This window comes from Microcaecilia unicolor, chromosome 6 (genome assembly GCF_901765095.1).
Source record: "Microcaecilia unicolor chromosome 6, aMicUni1.1, whole genome shotgun sequence".
Classification (NCBI taxonomy): domain Eukaryota; kingdom Metazoa; phylum Chordata; class Amphibia; order Gymnophiona; family Siphonopidae; genus Microcaecilia; species Microcaecilia unicolor.
The window spans coordinates 103,861,673-103,874,897 of record NC_044036.1 but is presented as its reverse complement, the minus strand read 5'-3'; the positions used below and the strand labels follow the sequence as shown (position 1 = coordinate 103,874,897).

Here is a 13,225-nt window from a genome sequence, read left to right as displayed (position 1 = left end):
GTGGTGTGCGGTAAGAATAAATCAAACATGAGCAATAGACAATTACAGCAGTAAAAATATTCAAACAATACAAAGTATGGCTTAGTATACTACTTATAATGTTACTACATAATAGAACATTTTAATTGACAGTGTAGGTAAAAGCAAAAGGGAACATATAGATAGGTAAGAAGTAAGAGGAGTTAGAAAATAAGGTGACTAATTTAACCCTAGAACGCATATTGGGGGCATTTTAGGATTTATTTACTACCTTTTGAGTGAATTCACTCAAGGTGGTGTGCGGTAAGAATAAATCAAACATGAGCAATAGACAATTACAGCAGTAAAAATATTCAAACAATACAAAGTATGGCTTAGTATACTACTTATAATGTTACTACATAATAGAACATTTTAATTGACAGTGTAGGTAAAAGCAAAAAGGGAACATATAGATAGGTAAGAAGTAAGAGGAGTTAGAAAATAAGGTGACTAATTTAAAGAAAGGTGCACCTGAGATCAGAGAGATGGCTAAATATTATCTCAGCTAGAGTAGGAGTAGATAAACATGTCCTGCTGCAGTATGTGCAGCCTGTGTCACTCCTTGGGTGTGTGAGTGAGAGTAACAAGTTCTTCCATTAAAGGCCTGGTTGAAGAGCCAAGCATTCACCTGTTTCCTGAAGTACAGATAGTCTTGTGTTAAGCGGAGCCTTTGAGGCAGTGCATTCCAGAGTGTGGGGACTACTCCAGAGAAGAGTGAAGGAATCATGGAAGAGGAGAAAGAAAATGCCTTCCGTGGCCTCCCCAAACAAAAGCCAAAGGTCTGAAGGTGCAGTCTAACACAAAAAGGGTTTGACAGTGCATTCCAACAAAGACTGGAATCAGAACTTAACCAATGGAAGCTGAAAAGCTGGGAGGTTAGTTCAGAACACTGAATGAAGAGCAATACACCGGGCACTGTACTCTGATTGTGTTCCTCGATATCTTAAAGATGTAATTCAAGAATACCAATCCTTGAGGTCTGAAATGTTTAAGTTTTTGACGAATGCTAAACTGCAAACTGTGGCATATGCTAATATATGGAACACTACATTTTCAATAGCAGGTCCACAAATCTGGAACAAATTACCAGGTTATTTGAGATTATATAGCAGTAGGGGTCAATTCAGTAAGTCACCAAAGACGTATTTGTTTGAATATGCATGGGGCTGATTTTTTATTTTGAATATTATATAATTCAGTGTCTGTTATTGTTTTTATACTGCTTTGTGATCTGCCTATCTGTACATAGGTGACAATTTTTTAAATAAATAAATAAAAATAAGGATTTGGAGGCCTTGAAAATAACCCACAGAGAAGAGGGAATACTTTCTCCTGTACCCTGATTGCTCCTGAAGGAGGTCCAGCTCACTAGAAGATAGAAGTGGCACAACATACCCATAAGAGCCAAGTTTATATTTTTATTTTTTACACTTTTATTATTAAACATCCAAATCAGTACACAAGCCATGGATAAACATTAAAAATAACACTCCAAAGATGCAATCATCATAACCTCCCCAGCGCGTTCCCCTTCCCTCCCCCACCCCCCGAAACACACCCTCCATAAGAGCCAAATTCTTAATTAGAATCCAACATGGAAGGAAAGGGAAATGGGACTTGATATACCGCCTTTCTGTGGTATTTTGCAACTACATTCAAAGCGGTTTACATATATACAGGTACTTATTTTGTACCTGGGGCAATGGAAGGTTAAGTGACTTGCCCACAGTCACAAGGAGCTGCAGTGGGAATTGAACCCAGTTCCCCAGGGTCAAAGTCCGCTGCACTAACCACTAAACTACTCCTCCAGGAAAAGTAGAATTCTCTAATGGGGCTTAAGATGCTACCTGTTCACAAGCTAAAATAACTGTGTCCCTTGACATTCCGAAGAACTATGGCTGTCCTGGAGTTTGTCACCTTGACAGCCACCATATCCAATATCAAAGGAAGGATGGAAGATAGTAGAGCATTTTAATGCTGTGCATGCAATTTCAACTGATAGAGTAACCTAGGTGTCCAGAAATAATCCCAGAAGCAGTAGTAAGAATTTTTTTAAAAAACTGTTAGCTCCACAGAGAGAGAGAGAGAGAGAGAGAGAGAAGGGGGGGGGGGGGGGGGGGGGGGGGAGGGAGGAAGGAAGGATAGTGCAGAGACAGCAAATTGAAGACTCCAGAATCATGGGCTGGCCCTGCCAATTTCAGCTTAGTAGTCCATTTCTGTGTTGATAATGTCTCAAGAGTGTAAACTACTGCATTCTCTGAACACGGACTATCTCCACTGGAAGATCTATAAACTGTTTGGTCCAAATAGCTGTTGTGTCTGTGGATTTGTCTGCAGAAGTAGGCAGAGGCAGCTTGAAGCACAGACATTGGTCATTGAGACTTTCTGAACAAACCAGTCGAGCCTGACAAGACACAAGAGAACAGATACTTGGAGGCTGTAGAACAAAGGATACCAATAAAGGTATCACAGCTGATCAGCCATGAAAAAAACTTCCAATAGCAACAACATAGACCTGCAATAAAAAAAGAACCAAATTTTGAGGCTGGAACACCTAATTAGTTCTCAGAGAACATAAAAATAGGCAAAACAGAATTCCAAGGTAAGCTCTCTACAGCCAAGTTCTGGTCACCATATCTCAACAAAGATATAAATTGGAAAAGGTACAGAGAAGGGGAACAATAATGGTAAAGGGGATGGGACAATTTCCTTATGAGGAAAGGTTAAAGTAGCTAAGGCTCTTCAGCTTGGAGAAAAGACGGCTGAAGGGAGATATGATAGAGGTTTATAAAATACTGAATGGAATGGACCAGGTAGATGTGAACCACTTGTTTACTCTTTCCAAAAATAATTGGACTAGGGGGCACGCAAAGAAGCTACTAAGTAGTAAATTTAAAACGAATCAGAGAAAATATTTCCTCATTCAATGAGTAATTAAACATTGCCAGAGAATGTGGTAAAAGCAGTTCGCTTAGAAAGGTTTAAAAAAGGTTTGGATAATTTCCTAAAAGAAAAATCCATAAGCCATTATTTATATGGACTTGGGAAAATCCACTGCTTACTCTAGGATCTTTTTGCTGCTCTGGGAACTTTCCAGGTACTTGTGACCTGGATTGGCCACTGTTGGAAACAGGATACTGGGCTTGATGGACCTTTGGTCTTTCCCAGTATGGCAATGCTTATGCTTAAGTATTCAAGAAGGATAACAGATTAGTGAAAGTGATGGTGTTTTGTTTAGGTTTTTTTTCTTCTTCTCAACACAATAGAGTTTAAGCAGCATGCCCAGTGAGTTGGGAAAGGTACTGAAGGCATGCAATAGAGTGGGAAGGCAGGAGTTACCTAATGAAATCTGCCTAAATTGAAACATCTGAAAGAACATACCGAATGCCCATGTGCAGAGCATTAATGTCTCAAAAGAAATAAAGACAAAGGCTATGCAAAACCTACCTCACTTTCAGTATCATAAGGGACAATTAACAGGCTCCTGAAACAATGGTAGCAAAAAATGTTATAGAGTCAGCATTGCAGGCTGGGAGGACTGCCCATGCTGTGAAGACAAGAGTGCCAGAAGCAAAAAAACAAATCCAAACAGAATAGCCTATTATCTCTGCAGACTGCAAGTCAAACAGCAAAAGAAATACACCATCATATAAGACAGGCAAAGGAACTGATTCTGGTGGGAAGAAATCAAAATTTAAGATCATCTGTCAACCCTTAGAGTCCATCCCAGACATCAGTCACTATTTCCAACCAGAACATAACCGGGATGACCAACCACACAATGTAAAGTATCACAAAAAAGCAATGGGCAATCCTATTTCGGGTCTTCGTTGTTTGAGGCAGCAGTGCTCTATCAGACTGGTGCCATTACAGGTGGACCATGCCGTGAAACACTCTCTGCCACTTGGGGCTTTCCAGGCCCTTGTGCCCATTTTTGAAAAGGTTGCACTGTAGAGGGGGGAGTATCTCCTACACATCATCCAGAGAGCTTTACCATCCTTGTTGAATACTAAGGTAAACAGATGCTGCCACTTATGGCAAATTCCAGCATCTTGCAAATGCTGAGTTAGGGGGTGCAGTTCACCTCTACACTTCAGTGTTGTGGTGGAGAAGTCTTGATAAATATCAGTTTTGTAAGTATCCCATTCATATGGCGTACGAGCTCTTGCCTTGGCCAAAATTGCTTCTTTCACTTTATAATCCTTAAAGCAAGCCACAATATCCATAGGCAAATTTTGACTCCGGTTGCCCCAGAGCTTGATGGGCTGTTTCCAAGCACATTGTTGTTCAGTGTAAAGTCCTCTGATAATAGGGCACCAGCGATTCGCTGAACCACTTCTTCACAATCTATGTATTCAGACCTCTCTGGAATTCCCTAGAATATCAAATTAGAGCACTGGCTCAGATTCTCTAAATCCTCAATCTTGTTCAAAAGGTGTTGTGTAGTTTGCTTGTAATCAGAGAGTTGTTTATCTATGCCAGAGATGACTTCAGCATGTTCATCTAGGGCTGTTTCGTCATCAGCGATGCACTTGCCCGGATCAGCAATGTCGCCACACAGGTCCACACCAAGGGCTGCAAGCTCAGAACGCACTACTCGTAGATCTGACTTTCTTGCAGCCAATTATGGACATCCCTCATCGGGTCATCAGGCAACATCGAGTGTGGTGGAGACAGAGGGGTTAAGGTCAGCTAACCCTGTTAGATGCTGTTCCCCCTGTCTACTCCTTGTATACTTTTCCTATTTTGTAATTTTACTTAACTTTTTGTAAGCCACATTGTGCCTGCATGTGTGGGAAAATGTGGGATATAAACGAACCATAAATAAATAAATCAAAATGGCACTGCCACTCTGAGAAAAACAACACACACACACACCTATGCTTCCCCCCCCCCCCCACCCCAGGTTGAGGCCACAGAGAAAATTGCTCCCAGAGAATACTACTGGTATAAGCAAACTGCTTCACAGACAAACAGTGAAGAGCACTGAGACAGTGATCTGAAATCTCTTTCAAGGGATACAACGGAAGCACCGCAATGGAAAGTACCCAAAACTTGACAAATACTGTAAACAAATAATTCAGTGCGGGTCTAACCAGCACCTACAAACAGGAAATGCTTGAAGAAGGACCCTGGAGATATGCAGATAACATTCAGCACATGGAAAGAAAGGATATACTTGCTGCTTGTAGAAAGGAACTTTTATCCTCAGGAGAGTCAGAGTAGAGGTGGGGGAAGAGGGAAGAGACTCAGAACCTCCGAGTATTGCTCTCTAGCTCAAATAATCTTCAGCAATGAACTCTTCATACTAAACTGCATAGCCTAGAGTCACCTCAAACTTCCCCAAGAGTAGAGGGAGGAAAAAAAAAAGAAAAGGGACTTGGCGACTGAAGTATTTCCAAATTAAGTTTCCTCATTAGATTCTCAGCTGAAAAGTAGGATAATCTAGTCCAGAAGGCGTTAAGGCTATGTAGGCAAAGAGTTGCATGTGTACCACCACCACCTGCTAGAGACAAAGAAAATGTTGACCATTTTATCACTGCACGATGCTCTTACGCGGCAACAATTACACGGAATTACTTTGTTTCTTTGTCTTCATCTGATAATCCACAGCTACAACTCGTCTGTCTGTGTTTTGAATTGCTCTGGTATGGGCATTAAGAATGATGGTTTCTCTCTTCTTTCACCTGCTGCCTCCTTGTCCTCTTCCCCTCTTCACTGTCGGCGCCAGTCAGAAGTCTCCAGGCAGGAGAGGTTCCTTATCCATGCCTACAGCTGTATTTGAGCAATTCAGTCTACTTGCTTCAAGATTACCAGGACAGCCTCTGGCACTGCTCCTCTACCCCCAGCCTACCTATCCAGGCTTGTGTGTGTCTAAATGGCAGCTCCTAGCTCTCCAAATCCTCTTGCATTTGCCAGAGTTGGGCACGACATAAAGGCTTTGCCTTCCATCAGATCCATGTTGCTAGTCTAGTGCTGATACCTGGAGAGGTATTACAACCAGCAATATCAGCTCCCATCTTACAACCATGGAGAGGCAGATATTGCAGAATAGCAGATGGTAGCAGTCATAAGGTCTTTAATCCCACACTGGAGTTATTACTAGAGATTAAAGGGGAGTTGGGAACCTGCTGCCTACTGAATGCTACTTTGACACCTTTAGTAAATCGCTATGGCCAGAAGGAGAAGGCTAGGCTGCTCTCACAGATCACTTGTTTAAGAAGAAACATCTGGATACAGGTAGGAGGGAATATCATTGTGACTATCTTGTACTGGACTGGATTAAAGACCTGTAGACCGAATCTGGCTCACAGTTGCAGACCTTCTCTCCTAGGTTAAGGACAAAGCTTAACATTCCAATGTACTATGGATGGAATGACATGTCTGCAAACAGGCTTACACAATCACAAAGAACCTCAACATTGTTACCCCTTTGAATCACATGTAGGGAGGAAGACCAGAAACAGCTAGGAGTGAGCAGGGCTGCACTATGGTTTGCTTAATGTGCCATCTGATTTATTATTATTATTATTAAATGTAAGACTGCTTTAAAATTATAAATGCACTCAAACTATGCATTTCTGGGGTTCCACTTCCATATGGGAAATAACCTTGCATACTTCATGTGCTTGGAGCCAGACTACTTCCCATATTGGAACATGGAATAAGAGGGAGACAGGTGGGTCAGGTGACGCTGTGTGGTGACACCTAGTGGCTATCCAAGAGAAAAGGAAGTCCACTGTCAACTCTGTGGAACAAAGAAAATATAAAACATGGTGGAGGTAGTAACGTAGGCCCCTGAGGAGTCCTTGAAAAAAAATCTTACATAGAGAAGTATCAAAAATAAATTATCTGATTTTATATGCAATGCTTTGAAGTTTACCTTATATAAATACATCCAGTTCCACCCAAAACTGAGGATGATGCTGATGACAAGAAGACGTTTTAACTGAGTAAACCAACTAATGCAAGTCCACAGTTCGGTGGCTATCAGTGAAACGATGCACAGCAAACACAAAAGTACCTAGAAGACAAATAAGCAATTACAGCAATACAATTCAGATCTGATTTTCATTTAACGTAGCTTAGAAATTTATAGGCTATTTTTGTATAGGCCAAATTCCTAAAAATCAATGTATAATCATTTATAACCACTATATAATTGGAAAGAAGTTGAAACAGCCTAATGAGTTTGGGAGTCCCTTTATATGAGGAAGCAGAGCTGTTTTGTTTCTGGACTTGGTGGTAAAGAATGTTTATTAAGGGTGTTCACAGGCCAAAAATGCAATTCTAGAAGGGTGAAATTCTGCTAGTCCTGCCCAAAAAACTTCAGCTCCAAACGCAGCTTTCATTTGCACACCCACATCAAACCTATATAGTGCTTTGCAAATGTATGAAGCAACAACCACATTGCCACTTTACAGATGTCTACCAGTGCCACCATATGTAACGCCACCCAAGATGCTGTCATCCCTCTAGTGGAATGTACTCTCAAACCTTGGAGGTTCCTTATCCTTCAAGAAGAAATCATCAGAGCAAACTGTTAACAGTAACAGAGCAGTAGGATAAGAACCAGAGTGCCCAGTTCAAATTGCACTGTAACTCCTTGAATTCCTGGGCAAGTCACTTAACCTTCCATTGCCTCAAATGCAAACATACACAGACTGTGAGCCCTCCATGGACAGAAAAAAAAAACCCTACTGTACCTGAACATACACTACTTTAATAACTTTTGGCCTTGCAGGCAGTATGTCGGAAATAAAACTTTGTGGAATGATCTTCCTCTAGAGTTAAGATAAATATCCTCAATGTCATTTAGAAAGTAAAATGTATTTATTTAAAAAGGCCTGTTATTGAAGTTGTATTATGGATAAGCTGCTTAATTGTATCAGATGTGGTTGATTAACTGTTTTAAGATTTATTATAATTAGATATAATTTATTTATTTTTAATATGTTTTTACTTTTTTTTTTTCATTTTATTTTGTATTTTATGACAATGTTGCATTTAATGAATGAGTGGGGCTATCTCTTGCTGCTCCACATTGCAAGGCTCTGATCCTACATAGAGCTGTCTACAGAAAAGGGAGGGGGGAGTAGTGGAGGGGGATTGAGAGAGGATGCAAACTGACTGATTTCACAGAGGGGAATCGATTGTAAAGCTCTTTTTGCAGCTATTCAGATAAAAGGAGTTTACAAGGCAGCAAGTATTGAAAGCCTGATGAGCCAGACCCCCTAGGGTTTCTTGTGAAAGTCATCAGCTTTGTGTCTGCTGATTTTTTCTGAAAAAATGAAGGTGAATGGACTTCTGCCTTTAAAAACAAAGAAGTGGCTTAAGGAGAGAGATAAAACAAACTCAATCCAGCTTAAAACAAACACCCTTTAGGGGTTTAAAATCGTTAAAAGCTGTGGGTTAAACGGCAACGGTATCCTTTGAAAGAAAGAATAAAAAAAGTCTGAAGACTAAAAACACCTATTTTCTTTCCTATAAGAAAGGTACGTTAAGCTGTACACATTCCTTCACAGCTGTAGTGGGTAGTTGGGGGCTTTTGACATCACTTCCCATCACATAACCCCATCAAAGTTGGATGTGAGTAGTGTGAAACTGGAAGTCACAGGATGTGTCCAGTAGTCTCCACCATCTTGGAAAAAGAGACATAGTTATCATGTCTCTTCCTGTGATGTCACTGAAAGAGGTGGGGTGGACTATATATAAAGTGGGCAGGGTTTGGGGTGGGGCTATGCAAATAAGATGAAGCTAGGGTGTGGTTATGTTATATCTGGTGATATCAAAGAGGGTGGGACATATAGTTGGCAGGGATTGGGTGTGTCCTCGCTTCGGATTAGCTGACCGGACCGGGAGTGGGCATGGTCACTTAGCACACATATGCAAATTATCTTTGATGAAAGCGAGATACACTATTTCCCGAAAATAGATGCCTCAGTTTATATTTGAGTCTCTGTTCCACCCCTCCCCTAAGCACTAGGCATAGCATTTCTCTCAAACCCCCCACCCGTGACTGAAATTTCTTCCTCCACCCCATGGTGACTGGCATTTTTTCCCATACTAGCAGTTGCACCCAGAATAAGGATCTAGAGATTTTAAAGAACAAATTAAGTTTTCAACAGCATTTTCTCAGTTATTACCCAAATGCGAACACAATTATAATGCTAGTAAGTTTTGCATGTTACTGAATTCTGTCACTCTCTCTCACACTATTTCCAGTTTGGGCTTATAACCCATTTAGTTATGTTCAGACACAGTTATGGAAGAAACAGTCCTCATATCCCTACTATCAAGTGTACAGTGCTGCGTACGTCTAGTAGCGCTTTAGAAATGATAGTAGTAGTAGATCTTCACAGAAACAGAGACAGGGGATTCACCTTGGTGTTAGTTAATGCAGATTTACAAGGAGAAGATCTGGCAGAACAGTAAAAATGGCAGATTTCAGTAATAAAGTAGGGAAGGAACTGTATGTGAAATTGCTAGCTAATACCTTGGCTGGGAGACTACATAAAATTTATAGGAAGACTGGTCTACATGAACCAATTCAGCTTATCCTAGGGTGTCAAGATGCAGACAACATAAGAATGCTGAATCTGATCTGAAATTCAAAGATAAGTGAAATTCTCACTCTTGCTATTTACAGACTCCAAAAAGGAGTTTGATAGTTGAATTGGATTACCTGTTCTGTGCAATGTGCACTTAAAGGATGGGATTTGGACAAAACTTGCTAAACTGGTTTAAGGCATGCTATAGAAAATCTCATAGGCTGTATAAGTGAATGGGGAATATCCCAAGATCTTTCCACTCAGGAGGGGAATGAGGCAGGGTTAACCCCCCCCCCCCCCACACACACACACACTTTGTTATTTGTTTTTAAGTATAGAACCCTTAGCAGTCACAGTTAGGAGAAATAAGGATATTAGGGGATTGACGTGGGACCATGTAAATTCTAGATCTTGGCAGATGACATCCTATTCTTACTAAGACATCCATAGCTCACTTTGCTCATTGTCAGCCAAAAATTAAATTTGGTCAAATATCAGGTTTTGAAGCCAACATGACAAAGCTGGAGACTATAAATCTCTTTCTATATGGAGCAGCTAGTCCAGTGGCTTAAGAAGAGCTTTGCCTTTAAAAGGGCAAAAGAATATTCAATACTTAGGAGCACAGATAACAGTCGATAGCCCAAGGATTTTTTTCAATTATGTCCCAATTCTTTATAGAACTGATGGGAAAAGTTTAATCTGTCCTGGTTAAGAAGGATAACTAGTATAAAAATTGTACTTCTGTCTAGGGTGTGCTATGTGAGTGTTCCCAGTATACATTCCTATACAAACATTTAGAATCTTACATAAGAGCCTCTTTCAGTTATGGAGGCACCAACCACTGAAAATTTCTGGGGTAGTCAAGTTCTGCTCAAGAAAGTCAGGTGGTTTGAGCATTACTAGCTGTAGAAAGTTATTTTGTGGTGGCTCAGTCATGCACTGTTGTGGAATGGCACATGAGCACAACAAGCCAAAGAAAAACCACACGAAGTGTGGAGGTGCACTTGTTCCCCACGAAACAAGTAGGAGAAAACAAAGGAGCACAACAAACATTGGGTCCAAGCAGAGCTGGATGGGGAAGCAAGATCCTTCTCTTATGTATGGAATCCAGGGGGCGATGAGTGGGGTGGAATTTGCAGAAGCTTTTTGTACTGAACATATTCAAAGTATAGATACAGTCCAGAAAGGCTCTTGGGGAGGGACATATGTATATTCCATTCACTATAACCCACTTACATTAGAGAGCTACCAGTTTTTAGGATTTGAGAAAGGAATGTGCTATCCAAATTAGGCCAATTTTTATGAATAAGGATGTGACGGGATCTATGTCCCATCACCTAGGAAAAAGGACTGGAAACCCAGAATTAGCTTGAGCCCTTACAAGGAGTGATATAAGAAAGGGTCCTAGTGAGCCACAAGATCAATCCTTGGGAGTTAAGGGAAGTAAAGGAAAATTACCTACCCTTAAAAGACCAGCCCCTTACTTCCTCCAATCAGAATAAGGGTTTAGAATTTCTGCCCAATCCTGTAGCAGCGTGGAGCTTAGAGGAGGAGTCTAGTGGACTATGAGAGACTGAAAGCTGAGTTCAGTCTTCCTTTGGGAAGGTTGCTGGGCCAGAAGCTGAAGACTGAATTTCAAGAAAGCAAGTATAGAACTGCCACCATTGTTTTGTGACACTTATCCTTTGAAGCCTAGGAACCCTGCCTGCGGGTGGATGTAACTCAAAGGAAGAAGCTACAAGAAAGGGGGGCAGGCTCCAGTGAGAGGCCCAACCCTGGACATATAAGGGATATCTCTAACTTGCTGAGTGTGAAAATTTTGAAGGAAAATTATTTTGAGTGTAACAGTTTTGTTTTGGTTTGAATTCTGGCCTATACTGTGTTAGACCAGAGTTTTTGACCAATTGTCACCTTAATTCTTACTGCACTGTATGCTGTGCAGATTTGCTGTTCCATATGATTTTGTTCAATTTGTTTAATTGGCAAACATGCAAAATAATTTCTGAATCAAAATACATCTACCAATCTAGCTCTGCAAATCATGGTGCTCTGCCACGGAACTGTCTCCATACTGTAGCTTACCATGAACAAGGTGAATGGCTGAATGCCAAAGTAGTCTTCGAACTTCCACTGCCAAGCTTCATAATTGTGAAGTTTGAAGTTTATTAGGACATTACTGAGTGCGTCGTCCAAGGCACCTGGCTTCCAGTCCTCCTCACTAAGAAACTTGCTGAACTCAGACAACGTCTGTCTTGTAAGGATAATTTCAGCATCATAATGGCCTTCGGTGTTGGTCTCATCAGGCTAACAGAAAGCACAATATTAAAAAAAAACAAAAACATAAGAATGGGGAAAAATAACAAATGGAATCTCCATTTCCTATCATATGCTTATTATTTTCTTAACTATTACCCAAAGATTCTGTAAAGCACCTGCAGGTAAAACGGAACAAATGCTCTATTTACAGAACCCAGACAAGGTGGCAAAAAGTACAAGCCTTCAGATGTAACGATTATATGGAATTAAGCTAATATATAGAAACTGGGGTGGTTTTCAGTTCACCTTTCAGAACATTGTTATAGAAATGATAAGTAGTAGTTAGTTTGGATGAGGAGATGTGCCATCTGTGTTATCCTACCAGTATGGACAAAAGATTTCCTGTATGGATAAAATCCATAAGTTGAATTTGCATCTTGGGAGTAATTTTCAGGTTTACAGCTGCTACTAATGTGCACAACATTAGCATTAATTATTTTACCATATGTCCCATTTTATACAACAGAACCTTGTTAGAACATACATAAGAACACAAGTGTTAGGTTTTCAAAGTATCTTCAATGACACCTAGAGCCTTTTCCTGGTCGGTGACTCCTAATGTGGAACCTTGCAGCACAAAACTACAGTTTAGGTTTCTCTTTCCCACATGCATCACTTTGCACTTGCTCACATTAATCATTATCTGCCATTTAGATGCCGAGTCTCCCAGTCTTGTAAGGTCCTCTTGTGATTTAACAACTTTGAATAACTTTGTTTCATCGGCAAATTTAATTATCTCACTAGTTAGTCTCATCTCTAGATAATTTATATATATGTTAAAAAGCAGTGGTCCCAGCACAGACCACTGGGGAATCCCACTATTTACCCTTCTCTGTTAAGAATACTGACCATTTAACCCTACTCTGTTTTCTATCTTTTAACCAGTTTTTAATCCACAGTAGTACATTACCTTCTATACCATGACTCAGTTTCCTCAGGAGTCTTTCATAAGATACTTTGTCAAATGCCTTTTGAAAATCTAGATACACAATATCAACCTGCGCACCTTTATCTGCATGTTTGTTTACCCCTTCAAAGAAATGTAGTAGATTGGTGAGGCAAGATTTCCCATCACTGAATCCATGTTGGCTTTGTCTCAATCTATGCTTATATATATGCTCTGTAATTTGGTTCTTTATAATAGTCTCTACCATTTTGACCAGTACATTACTCAAGACAGAATCTGCATCTCCACCACGCCACCTCAATTCCACTTGTTTTAGTTACAAAAAACTGTAAAATGATCTATTGTATGATTAGCTGACTGCCAAAATGTTGCAAGGGGAGCTGTTTGCATGTTTCTAGAAATACCTTTCACCGTTTTTTTTTTGTTTGTT

The 13,225-nt window shown here is 40.3% G+C and overlaps 1 protein-coding gene across 3 annotated transcripts in view; it reads right to left on the bottom strand.

Annotated features, from left to right (window-relative positions):
* CLCC1 (chloride channel CLIC like 1) overlaps window positions 1-13,225 on the bottom strand; it is a 71,724-nt gene that overhangs the window by 34,858 nt on the left and 23,641 nt on the right. For all 3 annotated transcript variants that reach the window (XM_030207063.1, XM_030207064.1, XM_030207065.1), the window contains exons 5-6: window positions 11,655-11,876; window positions 6,905-7,045 (exon numbers count right to left, since the gene is read on the bottom strand). In XM_030207063.1, the coding sequence (XP_030062923.1) occupies window positions 6,905-7,045; window positions 11,655-11,876 (363 nt within the window). The remainder of the gene's footprint in view (window positions 1-6,904; window positions 7,046-11,654; window positions 11,877-13,225) is intronic.